Raw genomic sequence first — 15,819 nt, 5'->3', positions numbered from 1 at the left:
GCTCCACGGGAGAAAGATGAGGCTTTCTACTCCCGTAAAGATTTACACCCTTGGAAACCCTGTGCATGGTCGCTATGGGTCGGAACCGACTCGGCGGTACTTAACAACAACAACATAGTTGATAGAACACTGTTGAAAGTCAGGAGACCTAAATTCTGAGCCTGCTACTGCCCGCTGTTACTATCTATAACTAATCAAATTTTCTTCTTTATGGTTTGCACCCTTCTTAATGAGAAAAAGAAAATGTGGGTTTGGGGCTAGCTGATAAGAACTGTCCCTTTAATTATTTTATGTTGTTTATTCACTTAGCATCTTTATGAATCATTGTGTATACACCTGAAAATATTAGGTACAGTTTATTAAGAATCACATCACTCTGAACTTCAAAATTGAACTTCAGATGCCAACAACGCTGTGCCTCATAGGTGAAACAAATAGTATTTCATTGAAAGGGATTTTACAAAGATGGACTAAAGCAACTGATAACATTTTGGAATTCCTTGAAACAAAAGAGCAGTTAAAACAAATATGAGCCTGTGGAGCTCATGCTGCCAATGTGAACTGACTGTGTCCACTGACCATAGCAATGCATTGAGAACATTTTCTTTTGAACTTGAGAAATGGTGATTCAGGTTTCTTTGTATATTTGTTTTCAAAATACCTTTCAGTTGTTCTGTATTTGTTGCTTCTAGACTTTAGTCCTAAAGCCCCCTCTTAGAAACAAATTTAATTTACTCTGAATGCATATAAAATGATAATTTTATTAAAGTCACGTTTTGTTATGAACATTGAAATCTCCCTTTCTAACTCTTGGAAAATGAAAGCACATTTCAGAGGGTCATTTTAATGTGATTCTCCCTTTTTTGCTGTTGTTGTTTCAAACTTTTAGTCTTTGTTGAGCATCCGTGGCTCCCTATTTTCTCCAAGGCGAAATAGCAGAACAAGCCTTTTCAGCTTTAGAGGGCGAACAAAAGATGTGGGGTCCGAGAATGACTTTGCTGATGACGAACACAGCACATTTGAGGATAATGAGAGCCGGAGAGATTCGCTATTTGTACCCCGACGTCATGGAGAGAGACGCAACAGTAACCTGAGTCAGACTAGTAGGTCGTCCCGGATGCTGGCAGTGTTTCCAGCGAATGGGAAGATGCACAGCACTGTGGATTGCAATGGTGTGGTTTCCTTGGTTGGTGGACCTTCAGTTCCTACATCGCCTGTTGGACAGCTTCTGCCAGAGGTGATAATAGATAAGCCAGCTACTGATGACAATGTAAGGAAGTTTTAAATAGTTTAGGCATGGCTGGCCCATGATTACTGCACCAGCCAGTGTTTCTACAGAATGGAACCCCCTGAGAATGATTCCTGGTTGGTCAAGCTGTGAATGTACCTGCATCTTGTAATACTTTTAATAGACTAACCAGTTAAAATGTAAAACCTCAATACTCTCCTGCATAACACCTGAATGCATTTATTTATAAATCTGCTAAGGAGAAATTAGATACAGTTATAAGTTATTGCCTCCAGTTGGAGGATTTGCTATATACCCATTATGAATTTAGATAGTAGAATGTCTTTTAAGGTCCTGTAAAAAAATTTAAAAAGTGATCGTTATACTTAAATATGAAGGGTGTATAATAAATCTTTCCAATAAATTCTTTAATATAACTCAGTTTAGAAGATTTTTTGGAGAACACTGTGCATAAATAGATAACTTCATTATTACCTTAAAATTTCTAGTTTTCATATTTATCTTACTAAAAAGATGCTGATATAGGTCTTCTCCATTGTAATCTAAATGAAGAGACATAAATAAATTATTCATTCAGACAGTTTAAATAATTGTCTGTGTACAAAGGTGTGTTAAGTATGGGTGCATTTATCTACAGATGAGGAATTTATAAATCGATCTTGCCTCTTTCTAGACTGTTCACTCACATGGAAATATATCAGCATGTTGAGGCATGACTTAAGTCAGAATTAGGTGACTTATTGCTTTGGTACCCTGGATGAAACTGTTGTCCATGCAACATGCATGTGTTGTTGTTGTTTTTGTTTTTGTTTTTTTGAACATGCAATTTGTGTTGTTAATGACCATCCATGTCTTCTGTCTAAAAATGAGATGGTAGTGAAGTATATTGTAATCATTTGTATTTGTTTAAAATAATTCCCTTCTCCATACCAAGGGCCTTCCTCATTTATGTCACTTTCAAGTTATCCATTTCTTACTTCTAGTTCAGAAATAAGGGTAACCACAAATGTGACTCTCGAGAGATTTATCAACTATATCAGAATTATATCTTGTCTCATAAATTTATTAAATCAAAGAGTTAAAAAGCTACTTTTGGCTGTATGACGAAATGGCTAACAGTTTGTATATTCCAGGTTAAAGATACAATAAGTCAGCAATATCTGCCATCACCAAGTTAAATATGAAAGTGCATGATGCATGTATTATGTGAAATTCACTGTGTCGACTTTTGATTGTTGGCTTTATCATTTTGCTCAAGATAACCATTTAATGGATTAGCTTTTTTTTCTTTTTTTTCCCCCAAACAGGGAACAACCACTGAAACTGAAATGAGGAAGAGAAGGTCAAGTTCTTTCCATGTTTCCATGGACTTTCTAGAAGATCCTTCCCAAAGACAAAGGGCAATGAGTATAGCCAGTATTTTAACAAATACAGTAGAAGGTTTGTAATGGATCCCATTCCTATTTATGCTATTTTTGCTAAATGCCTGTTGTCTCATTTGAAGCAATTATCTATAAGTTGGAAACAGTACATTTCAAATGAGAGAATACAATAGGTCTTATTTAAGAGTTAACTGGAGGAAGATGAGGCTTTCTGCTCCCATAAAAGTCTATAGCTTCGGATACCCTATATAGGGTTGGTATGAGTCGGAATCAACTTCATGGCAGTGGATTTGGGTTTGGTTTTTGTTTTGTTATATCTGGTGGTCCTGTAGGATAAGCACGGGACTGCTAACTTAAAGGCCAGTAGTCCAAACCCACCAGCCACCCCACAAGAGAAAGATGAGGTTTTCTGCTTCGATAAAGATTTACAGCCTCTGAAACCCTATACAGGGTCCCTATGAATTAGAATCAATTTAAAAGCAGTGAGTTGAGTGAGTTTGTTATATCTATTCACATATTCTAGAAAGTTCAAAATACTTTTTAAATTTAATAGTATCATGACTGTTTTCCTAATGTGTATATAGTAACTCTATAAAAATTCGGAATAAAGCATTTCTGTTAGGGGTTCTTGACTCCTTGTGTGGTGCTATTGGATCTGTTAGCACTGGCCTGTGAACTACAAGCTCAGCAGTTCAAACTATCAGCTGCTCCTAGGAAACCCTACACAGAGTTGCTTTGAGTTGGGACCAACTTGTCAGCATTTAAAAACAGTAACATTAGGGGTATCTGGTACTGGTGTGGCACTGTAGCATAAGCACTGAATTGCTAACCTCAAGGTCAGCAGTTCTAACCCAACAGCAGCCTCTTTTCAGAAACCCTATACAAGGTCACTACAAGATAGAACTGACTCCATGGCACTCAAGAAAAACAATTAGAGATTTCCAATTCCATCAGTGAAAAGACCCCTTACTTAACTTGAGGTCAAGTATAGGCAGTTCCTAAGGAGCTCTGGTAGCGTAGTGGTTACGAGTCGGGCTGTCAACTTCAAGGTCAGCAGTTCGAAACTACCAGCGGTTCCGTGGGAGAAAGATGAGGCTTTCTGTTCCTGTAAAGATTTACAGCCTCAGAAACCCTGTACAGGGTCACTATGAGTCAGAACCGACTTCACAGTACCTAACAACAACATAGGCAGTTCCTGGATTACAAATGTGGCCAGTTTCTAAGTGTGTCTTTAAGACTAGGTAAGTCTGTAAGTCGAATATGCAGGTAATTCAGAACAGGTGCACACAGTTCTTATTTGGTCTTATCTTAGTGCAAAATGGGGTCCTGGCGTGGTAGTTGGCTAAGCGCTATGACTGCTAACCGAAAGGTTGGTGGTTCAAGCCTACCAATTACTCCATGAAAGAAAGATGGAGCAGTGTATTTCCATAAATATTTACAGCCTCAGAAACCCTACAGAGCAGTTCTCCTCTGTCCTATTGGACCACTAGAAGTCAGAAGGCATTCTCCTCTGTCCTATTGGACCACTAGAAGTCAGAAGGCAGCAGGTTTGGTTTTGGTTTTCTGTGTAAAGAAAGGCACAAAGACTTTTAAATTATTTAAAATATACATATATAGGAGGTGAAGGTGGTTGTGACGAAGAATTTATTTCAAGTAGAGGTAGTTAACCCACCAGCTGCTCCTCAGAAACCCTGTACATACTTGCAGTAAGCACTGACTTGATGGTAGCAACAACAGCAACAACAGGGACAGTTCAGTTATTTTAAAGTGAGGGCTTATTTATATAGCATTAGTGGGCAAGGCCAACTTGTCCATAGTTGGACTTCATCTGAGAACTGCCCATGTAGTATCAGTGCATGTTGCTGTTGTTAAAATAAGTGCTATCGACTTGGTTCTGACCCATAGCAACCCTATATAGGATTTCCGAGGAGCAGCTGGTGGGTTTGAACTGCCAAGTTTGTTGTTAGCAGTCCAGCGCTTATCCTACAGTGCTACACCAGGTCTCTGTATCAGTGCATGAGAGGAAAAAAACTATTCTCTATGTATATTGAAATCATTTTAGGAATGTGAAAAGTAAAATCTATAATTTTTAAGTGAAGTATAAAGAAAGCTGACTCTTTATAGCAAATGAAAATGAGTTGATTACAAAAAAGAAATCTAGTGGATTTGAAATAAATGAATATAAGTGTGTGTCAAATATACCTTTGGGCGGTATTCTTTTTGTTTTCCTATAATCTAGAGCTTGAAGAATCCAGACAAAAATGCCCTCCTTGTTGGTATAAATTTTCCAACGTATTCTTAATCTGGGACTGTTCGCCACATTGGTTAAAGGTGAAACACATTGTCAACTTGATTGTGATGGACCCATTTGTTGACCTAGCCATCACCATCTGCATTGTCTTAAATACTCTTTTCATGGCCATGGAGCACTACCCAATGACGCCACATTTCAATCATGTGCTTACAGTCGGAAACTTGGTAAGCATATTGAAAGGTAAATGTGTTCAGTCTTCAAATTTTCTGTTTGAGAAACTGTTCATGTTTATAGGTTACAGCAGTCTTTTAACCATCCTTCCTACTTCCTGCCCCACAAACTATGGGAATGTTATCTAGCTGGCATGACCCTACATTTTGTCAAAAATAAAAACCTTAAAACCAACCATAGTGATATCTATAATGTTTACAAGATGCAGAGACAGTTCATACTTATGTACATACTTTTTGAAATGACATTACCAGTTTCTTCAGCAGAAAAAGGCTAAAACAAAATCGTGGATTGTTTTATCCTACTTAGTCAACATTGCAAGCAATAATTTTACTCAAAAATGCTTTCTTTTCCAACTTCCAGGAGTTAGGTAGAATTATATATTGCTTTATCTACCCATCTGTATCAAAACCATAAAATATTGAAAGCCTTCAGTACATTTTGTGTATTTAATGACTAGCAAGGCCATTTTTGGTGATGGTCCCCACTTAATTCTCTCTTTTTGTGCTTCAAAAGCATAGATTATTAAAACGTTTGTCAGTTGATTCAACTTAGGGATATTAGTTTTTTATATGTTGAAAAGAGAGATCTCCATAGTAATGTACCCATCTTCCATGAAGTTTGTTTTGAAGCATAGGATCTTTTAGGGTAAAAGAAAAAAGTGTAGCATTTCTCAGTGCTCTTAAATCCCTTCTACTTAAACTATGGAAGTAATTTTTTTTCATGTGCCTGGTAAACAGTAATTATACACATATTATAGGATAGATAATGATTTATAGTAGTAACTACTTGATTTAAGGGAAATGGGAAATGATTATAAATAAATAAAACATGGGCAAAATTTTGCTCATACGCAGACAGGATGAAGAGTTTGATGTAATGAAAGAATACTAGTGAAAATAGAAGATTTGCTTTCAAATCCTAGTCTTATAATTTTCTAATGGTATAATATTTGACAGATCATCTCCCATCTGAAGATCTTTATTTCTCATATCTAAAGTAATGCAAGCGTAAGTCAAAAAAGTACTGCTATAAAATCATAGAAACAGTTATTAAACAAAAATACAAAAATGTGAAGCTTTGTTTCTTGACAAATCTTTCACCTAGGTCTATACACTTCTAAAGATGGTATTTCCATCTTTCTAACCCTTCCCTGAAGAGTCTGTGCTTAATGATTTATAGCATGTCAAAACAGCAATTTTCACATCCTTGAGTGATTCAAATTGTGTTCCTTTGAAATGTTCACATTTGAGGGAACAAAAAGAAGACTCATGGGGACAAGATCAGGGTGGTGGGGTATATAAGGTAAGGTTTCCCAATGAAATTCTCCTAGGACAGCCCTTGCTTCTCTTGAAGAATGAACAAGTACATTATTTTGATGACAAAATTTCCTTGGTGCAAATTTCCTGGCCTTTTTCTCACAAATGCAGCTTTCAATTCTCTTAAAACTTCTTCCCAATGAGCCCCTGTAGTTGTCCTGTGTCCTCAAAAACAGTAACAACAACAAAATCTGTCAATACTGCTCCTTTAAAATCTGAAAAAAACAGTCATAAACTTCTGAACTGATTTCTCTGCCTTGAATTTAACTGGCCAGCAGATAGCCCTCGGAAGATACTCTTGATTGACTCTTTTTTTCAAGGCACCCTAAGGAGACTAAGACAAGTGTATTACTCAGAGAACTTGTCTGCAGCCAACTACTGATCACAGAGACATGCTTAAACATGTATTGTTTGAAATAAACCCATGTATGTATGACCTGGAACCCTAGTAGTGATAACACATTGACTTAACCTTATAGTTACAACACTGTGCTTTGAATTATCCACTAAACAGTGACTCTTTGAGGATAAAGTGAGGTAAAATATACAAATGCCATTCTTCACCTATAAATTACTATACAAATAGAAGTTAGTAATAGAACTGCCATGGGGGAAATTAGTTTAAACATTTTATTCTAAGAACAAATATTGTTATCTTTCTACTTTATCATTATCTGATGGATTTAGAGTAATTTTCCTTTCATTTTAGGTATTCACTGGAATCTTTACAGCAGAAATGTTTCTGAAAATTATTGCTATGGATCCTTACTATTATTTCCAAGAAGGCTGGAATATCTTTGATGGGTTCATTGTGACACTCAGCCTGGTAGAACTTGGCCTCGCAGATGTGGAAGGATTATCAGTTCTCCGTTCATTCAGATTGGTAAACAACTAAACAAAACAACAACAAAAACCTTTCCAACACTCAGGGTTTGGGCATGTACTATCACAGATTTTACCACATAACAAGTAACATTTTAACATTGTATGAAGTTGGAATTGTCAAAAACTAAACCGAACTAAAAACATTGTTGTTGTTGTTAAGTGCCGTCGAGTCGGTTCCGACCCATAGCGACCCTGTACAGGGTTTCCGAGGGTGTAAATCCTTAAGGGAGTAGAAAGCCTCATATTTCTCCCGCGGAGCGGCTGGTAGTTTCGAACCACTGACCTTAAGGTTCGCAGCCCGATTCGTAACCACTACGCTACCAGAGCTCCTTACGCCTACTTAATTAGAAAATCTTGTATTGAAAAGAACATAACCATATAGTTTAATATATTACTTAAGTTACTGTTTTGGCTAATTATTATGTCTAGAAACTATTGCAGTTAGTATTTCCAGATGTAAGTAAATATTTTTAATGAAAATACATCACTTTTTAATAGTTACTTCACAATATGTGCAACCCTTTGTAGCAGTGAGTGGCAATCTAATACAAAATGTCCATTCAGAAATGGTCCTTAGTTATTCATCTGAAAAAATATACACCTACCCAAGATCAAAAGAGAGAAATTTTTCAGGATCACTAAACACATCCAGGAATTGTATATGCCCTTTTAAATTGGGGAAAAAATTATAGAGTCATCAGAAATACTCTGTTTTATGGATGTAGAAACATCTAGCTGTATCAATACCCCCCAAAGCATTAATGAACAGTAAGCATTTTTCTCTCATTATATCAGCCTAATTATCACCTTGCTTAATGCCCTGTTTACAAATGGATATTTTTTCACAGCAGTCATTGTCGTTCCATTGTTAATATTATAGTATCAGGCTTGATGTGGCTTAGAACCACCGTCAAAAACCAGAACAGGTGCATCCCAAAAAATCATCACAACTTTACTCCCAGAATAAATTATCTACACATGTAAAATGTGGAAGAAATGGCATTTTCCTACAATATACAAATAATTACCCATGAGCTCAAAAAGATATAACGGCAAGGCAGATATTGTTAGAGGTTTAATTTTTTTTCATCTTTTCATTGCTTTATTTGTTTATTTTTAAAGCTTTTATTGTGCATTGAGTGATAGTTTACATGGGAGACCTTCAGTTTTGCACTCATCCTATTGTATTTTGTTTCATTGCAATGATTACAATCCCCTCCATGCATCACCATTCAACAGTATTTGCTTCTATTCCCTCGGTGTGTTTTTTTGATGTACACAAAAATACTGTGAAATATACAATCATTTAAACAACCCAAGGGCTCATTCTGCAAGCCTGCCTCCTAGCCGCCAGCACACTGCCTTTCTCTTTCATGAGTCTAGAGTCCTCAGCTACTTTATCTCTTGATGTCATCATCTTTGCCTCCATCTCTGGTGTCGCTTTTTTGTCTGGATCGGGTCTAGAGGTTTAATTTTAATCATCATTTCTTGATAAACCTCAATATTTGTAATACTTTTGAAAGTCATAATAATTTGTATAAATTCTTTATTTTCCAGCTCCGAGTATTCAAATTGGCAAAATCTTGGCCAACATTAAATATGCTAATAAAGATCATTGGCAATTCAGTGGGGGCTTTGGGAAATCTGACCCTGGTCTTGGCCATCATCGTCTTCATTTTTGCCGTGGTCGGCATGCAGCTCTTTGGTAAGAGCTACAAAGATTGTGTCTGCAAGATCTCCAATGACTGTAAACTCCCTCGCTGGCACATGAATGACTTTTTCCACTCCTTCCTAATTGTGTTCCGCGTGCTGTGTGGAGAGTGGATAGAGACCATGTGGGACTGTATGGAGGTCGCTGGCCAAGCCATGTGCCTTACTGTCTTCATGATGGTCATGGTCATTGGGAACCTAGTGGTATGTATCCACGTATGATAAGTATTTCTAAACTATGGTAAAAGCACAATACTATGGTGACCATTTTGTGAAAAATAAATACTGATTATTCACTTTAAAAGTTTCTTACCTTGTCTGTGCCTATAGATTCATTTTAACATCACAGCACTATAGCTTTGGCCTTAAATTTATGTGCTCAACTGTGTTGTGTTAGTCCTTGCATCACATTTACTGTATAGTCTCCAATAGAACATCATATTGATACTCCGATTGAGAATCTCTAATTGAGAATCCACAGAAGGATGTGCTGAGAATTTTATGATATCAGAGTCAAGAGAGGGTGAATTCTGAAAATAAAAATTTAGGATAAGTCCAAACTTACTTGCCAATATAGGACTAAGAATTGATGCCATTAAAAGCGCATAATGATTTTGCCCTTTCCTTGCCACTTCTAGGCATATAGCGTTCAGTCACTCCGTGTCATGGTAGATACATTAGCCAACCTGGGTTTGTCAATTCTCTAGTGACTCTAAATCAACACAAAGAATGGCAAATAATGCCAGTGATTATCCTAATGGAGGAACTGATCAATCCTCTTTCTCTTTGGAACATTAATGTTCATAATGTAAGAATATACAGTATATCCCAAAGAGTGTGTACATTAATGTGTTAGTCTTGTGGAAATATTGAGGATTTGAAAAAATACTTCTATTAATTACTTAGCAGTTGTTGTTGTTAAGTGCCGTCAAGTCGATTTTGATCCATAGAGACCCTGTACAGGGTTTCCGAGGAGCAACAGGTGAGCTTGAACCGCCAACCTTGCAGTTCAAACGGTTTTGCAGTCTGGCATATTAACCCCCAGCGCCACACCAGGACTCCAATTACTTAGCAATAGGATATGAGAAATACAATAGATTTAGAAAACAAGTGTTCATGTCTATGCTAAACTATTAATTTTAATTCTGAGTCATAATGATTACTTTTCAATAAATATGAATTTGATATCTCTGTTTACCAAAAAAGAAATTATAAACCTACTGCTGCTGAGTCAATTTCAACTCACCGTAACCCTATAGGATGGAGTAGAACTGCCTCATAGGAATTCAGAGCCTGTAAATCTTTATGGAAACAGACAACCTCATCTTTATCCTGCAGAATGGCTGGTGGGTTTGAACAACCAACCCTGCAGTTAGTAGCCCAGTACTTAATCCACTATGTCACCATGGCTCCTTAAAATAAATTATTGTTGCTGTTAAGTGCCATCAAGTCGATGCCAACTGATAGTGACCCTGATTAGGGTTTCTGAGTGTTTAAATCTTCAAGGAGGTGGAAAGCCTTATCCTTCTGTGGAGGAGCAGCTGGGGGGCTCCAACCACAGACCTTGTGGTTCACATTACAGAGCTTATTGTATGGAGTCACTGTGCTCCCATCTATAGGAATGTTGTTGATAAATGCTATCTAGTTGGTTCTGACTCAGAACAATCCTGTATAGGAATAAGTGTTCTCAATTTTCTGTTTATTTGGGGGTGAATTTATAGCCCTGTTTGTATTGTTTTTAAAGGTCCTGAACCTCTTTCTGGCTTTGCTTCTGAGCTCATTCAGCGCAGACAACCTTGCTGCCACTGATGATGATAATGAAATGAACAATCTCCAAATTGCTGTGGAGAGGATGCACAAGGGGATAGCATATGTGAAAAGAAAAATATATGAATTTATTCAACAGTCCTTTGTTAGGAAACAAAAGATTTTAGATGAGATTAAACCACTTGATGATCTAAACAACAAGAAAGACAACTGTATGTCCAACCATACAACAGAAATTGGGAAAGATCTTGAGTATCTTAAAGATGTCAATGGAACCACAAGTGGCATAGGAACTGGCAGCAGTGTTGAAAAATACATTATTGATGAAAGTGATTACATGTCATTCATAAACAACCCCAGTCTTACTGTAACTGTTCCAATTGCTGTTGGAGAGTCTGACTTTGAAAACTTAAACACAGAGGACTTCAGTAGTGAATCAGATCTGGAAGAAAGCAAAGAGGTATGATTCAATAGCTGTGGGTATGTATAAATTTTTATGTACATGTGTGAGTACTTCTGATTTGTATTTTCAATTTGGAATTTTCTTACCACCATATAAAATCTTATTTCACTTAGGAGTCTAATATTTAATCCCAAAAAGAAGATTGATAAATGGAAGAATAATATGATATATATGTGGTTTTCTCATCTTTAGTAATGGATATTTAATAAATAACTTATGAATGAATGAATGAATGAATGAATGAATGAGTGAGTGAACTAACATCACCTAATTTTATCCTTATAATGCCAGAGAAGGAGTCTGTTATACTAAAATTTCAGATTAAAAAAAAACTAGCTTAACATAATTTAAGGTCACATACTACTGAGGAGTAGAGAGAGCTAAGACTTGAACTAAGAGCCTTTATCTACAAATCCTTTGTATCTTTCATTACATTGGTTTTCTTACATTCAAGACCATTTAACAACAGCAACAACAAAAGGATGTAAGACGTTCTGGACACAGATAGAGTCTGTTGTTGCTGTTAAGTGCTGTCGAGTCGATTCTGACCCATAGTGGACCTTGCAGTTCAAACGATTTTTGCAGTCTGACGCATTAACCCACAGCATCACACCAGGACTCCAGATAGATAGAAACTACTGTAGGCCATCTAACAGAAACTGTTCTATGTAGCTTCTCCAATTAAAATGATATTGACTCTTTTTTTTTTTTTTTTTACATTGACTCACTTTAGAATATAAAGCTAAATTATAATCAATATATTGTTGTTGTTAAGTGCCGTGGAATTGGTTTCTACTCATAGATACACTGTATAGGGTTCCTGAGGAACCCTTGAACTGCCAACCTTGTGGTTCAAACCGACCTTGTAATTCACACCATGCCTTCAATAAATGTAGACGATAGTGCAAAAGATTTACAGCATAAGTATTCTCACTTTACATTTTGTGTTTGAAAAATCTCAAAAACAGAAGGTGCCCTTTAGGTTGATGTTGTTGCTATTGTTAGGTGCCACCAAGTTGTTCCAACTTGTAGCAACCCTGTGCACAACAGAACGGAAAAATGTCTGATCCTATGCCATTCACATAATTGTTACACTGAGTCCATGGTTGCTGCTACCATGCCAATCTATCTCCTTGTAGATCTTCCTCTTTTTTGCTGACTCTCCACTTTACCAAGCATGATGTCCTTCTCCATGGAATGGTCCCTCCTGATAACATGTCCACAGTATGAGAGACGAAGTTTCACTGTACAGGCTTCTAAGGAGCATTCCAGATGTACATCCAACACAAACCTGTTTGTTCTTCAGGCAGTCCATGTAGTCTTCTCCAACACCACAACTCAAATGCATCAGTATTTCTCCTGTCTTCCTTATTCTTTGTTAAAGTTTCACATGCATAGGAAGCTACTGAAAAATACCATGGCTTAGGTAAGGCTGACCTTAGTCCTCAGACTAATATCTTTGCTCTTGAACACTCTAAAGAGGTCTTGTGCAGCAGAATTGCCTAAGGCAATAGATTGTTAGATTTTGTGACTGCTGCTTCTATGAGTTTTGATGCCCTTTAGGTGGCATAGGTTAAATGTTTTAACGTATTGGATACTATTGAAGACATTTTTTAGGAACACAGTTTTACTAGATTACTACTACTTTCAAGGGTAACTGCATTGCATTTTGATAGCTGTTTAGGGAAGATAGTCCAGGCATATAGCATTCTTTTGAACTATTAAATATGTCTCTTTAAAGATGGTCTAAACTTTTTAAATGACTCTGAATGAGCAAGGTCATCCCCTAGTTTTAGGAGTAAGGGGCTAATGTTAGAGCTAATGTTAGAAGGCATATTGATCACTCTATCTACTGAAACATGGGGCAGTTCTGTTTCTTCATGCTCTGTAACTTTCCTATCTCGGAACATTACCTTAATTGAAACTTTAAGTGTTAGGCTAGTGTTGTTGTTAAGGTGCCATAGAGTCAGTACTGACTCATATTGACCCTATGCATAGCAGAATGAAATAATACCCAGTCATGCGCCAACTTCACTATTGTTGCTACATTTGAACCCATTGCTGCTGCCACTGTGCCAGTCCATCTCATTGGGGGCTCTTCCTCTCTTTCTCCAACTTTCCACTTTACCAAACATATCCTTCTCCAAGGACTGGTCCCTCCTGATAATATGTCCAAAGTATGAGAGACGAAGTCTGGCCATCCTGAATTTCAAGGGGCAATCTGACTGTACTTTTTCCAACATAGACTGATTTGCTCTTTTGGTAGTACATGGTACTTTCAATATTCTCCTCCAACACCTAACTCAAATGCATCAGTTCTTCTATGGCCTTCTTTCCTCCTGTACTGGACTACTGTCCAACTTTCACATGCATATGAAGTTATTGAGAATACCATGACGTGGATCAGGTGCATCTTAGTCCTTAAACTCATGTTTTTGCTCTTGAACACTTTAAAGAGGTCTTCTGCAGCAGATTTGCCTAAAGCAATAGGTCATTTGGTTTCTTGACTTCTGCTTTCATGAGTGTTGATGGTTGATCTGAGCAAAATGAAGTCTTTGAAAACATCAATCATTTCTCCATTTATATTAGTGTTTGTTATTGATCCAATATAAGGATTTTTGTTTGCTTTATATTGAGGTACACCTATACTGAGGGTTGTGGTCTTTGATATTCATTAGTAAATATTTTAAGTCATTTTCACTTCAGCAAGCAAGGTTGCATCATCTGCATATCGCAGGTTGTTAGTGAGTCTTCCTCCAATCCTGGTGCCATGTTTTTCTTCATATAATCCAGCTTCTCTGATTATGTACTTAGCATACAGATTGAATAAATATAGTGAAAGAATGCAATGCTGGCACACACATTTTCTAATTTCAAACCACTCAGTGTTCTCTTGTTCTGTTTGAACAACTACCTGTTGGTCTATGTACAGGTTCCTCATGAGCACAGTTAAATGTTAGTCTAGTAGGAGTTAGAAAACCAATTTATTGGGTCAGTATTTCTATTTCATTTAAATAAAATATATTCTATTTGATCATCTCAAAGCACATTGCATAAGGATAAATGTTGGTATATGAAGTTGTAGGGGATTTTGTTGTTGTGCTGAACTTCAATGCATTGTTTATTTAATTAGAGTATACTCTCTGGGTCAATGGGTATAATTCCCAAAGTTAAGATTCTTTTGTTTAAGAAAGCTACTTCAATTTTTGGAGGTTAGTGGTCCTGAAGCTTTCATCACCACAGGCAGAACCTGGGCTCATATATCTTATGAAGTGTCATATTATTTTATAATAGCTACATGTAGGCATGGATGTCTTTACAGTTTTGTTGTGGCTTACTCATTTATATTTGTACAAAGTAGGCACTCAGATCAAACTTACCCAGTTCATTCAATGCTTCCTAATAAAACTATTTTTGAAGGATTCTCATCATCACACTTGCTTTGATGTAATCCATGTAATAAGGTTTTTTTTCCTACTATGTAGACCCCAGTTTTACTCTTAATTCAATTTAATATTGAGTTAAGTATTTTTGTAGTTGCTACTAGCCATGTACTACTGTGACTTTATTTTGGGCTTCTAAGTAATTTATAATCCCTCATGTTTTTCTATGAATTTCTGTTAAATGCCATGGTGTCTTCAATGAGCTGATAATGTTTAATGAAATACTGAACCCTGTTGAGCACCATTGCATTTCAATTTCCTCTCATCAGTTTTTGAATCCCACTTTTTAGAAATGTTTTTTTTACCATACAGCCTCAAATTTCCTGAAAGTTCCAGTTGATCCATGCTTCTTTCTTCTTCATCAGAAATAAACCCACAAATGATTGTTTCTCCTCATTGTATATGGTATACTGCTTTCATCAAAGTAAGGTGAATTTTATAAAACACTCTTGTTTTTAGAAGAATTAAACTACTAGCAGATGCCCCCAGATGTGAAGGTTCAGATTCGAAATTAGAACTGTAGCCTATAGTATATTAAGACTTTCTTGTTATTTTGATCTCTCTGACCTTTATCATTCATTCTTTTTTTCTACCTTCATTCTTCCAGAAGTTACCATGTGTGCTAGATAATTGGGGGTGGGGGTGGGGGAGTAATAAGCCATAGTTCTATTTCTAAAAAGCTAAAGGTTAATAATTTATTAGAAATAAAATTATTCCCTATATTTGAGAGGGCTTCAAAAAGTCAAGGGAAAATTCCATTATCTTTCAATCCCATTTTTCAACAAGTTTTTTGAAATTCTTTAATATATATATTATTGTTGTTAAGTGCTGTCGAGTCGATTCTGACCCATAGTGACCCTGTGTAGGGTTTCCGAGGAGCAGCTGGTGATCTTGAACCGAAGACCTTGAAGTTCAAACAGCTTTGCAGTCTGCCGCATTAGCCCACAATGTCACACCAAGACTCTCTCTCTGTCTCTCTCTCTGTCTCTCTGTCTCTGTCTCTGTCTCTCTCTCTCTCTATGTATATATATTGTTGTTGTTGTTAAGTGCCGTTGAGTCGGTTCCGACCCATAGCGACCCTGTACAGGGTTTCCGAGGGTGTAAATCTTTACGGGA

The 15,819-nt window shown here is 36.8% G+C and overlaps 1 protein-coding gene across 1 annotated transcript in view; it reads left to right on the top strand.

Annotated features, from left to right (window-relative positions):
* SCN1A (sodium channel, voltage-gated, type I, alpha subunit) overlaps positions 1-15,819 on the top strand; it is a 138,159-nt gene that overhangs the window by 40,960 nt on the left and 81,380 nt on the right. Inside the window, exons 11-16 of the mRNA XM_006867033.1 lie at positions 890-1,237; positions 2,557-2,689; positions 4,871-5,109; positions 7,145-7,318; positions 8,878-9,234; positions 10,775-11,257. Of these exons, the coding sequence (XP_006867095.1) occupies positions 890-1,237; positions 2,557-2,689; positions 4,871-5,109; positions 7,145-7,318; positions 8,878-9,234; positions 10,775-11,257 (1,734 nt within the window). The remainder of the gene's footprint in view (positions 1-889; positions 1,238-2,556; positions 2,690-4,870; positions 5,110-7,144; positions 7,319-8,877; positions 9,235-10,774; positions 11,258-15,819) is intronic.

This window comes from Chrysochloris asiatica, unplaced genomic scaffold (assembly GCF_000296735.1).
Source record: "Chrysochloris asiatica unplaced genomic scaffold, ChrAsi1.0 scaffold00099, whole genome shotgun sequence".
NCBI classification, from domain to species: Eukaryota; Metazoa; Chordata; class Mammalia; order Afrosoricida; family Chrysochloridae; genus Chrysochloris; species Chrysochloris asiatica.
Note: the sequence above shows the minus strand (reverse complement) of the source record. Positions and strands in the feature narration are given on the sequence as shown.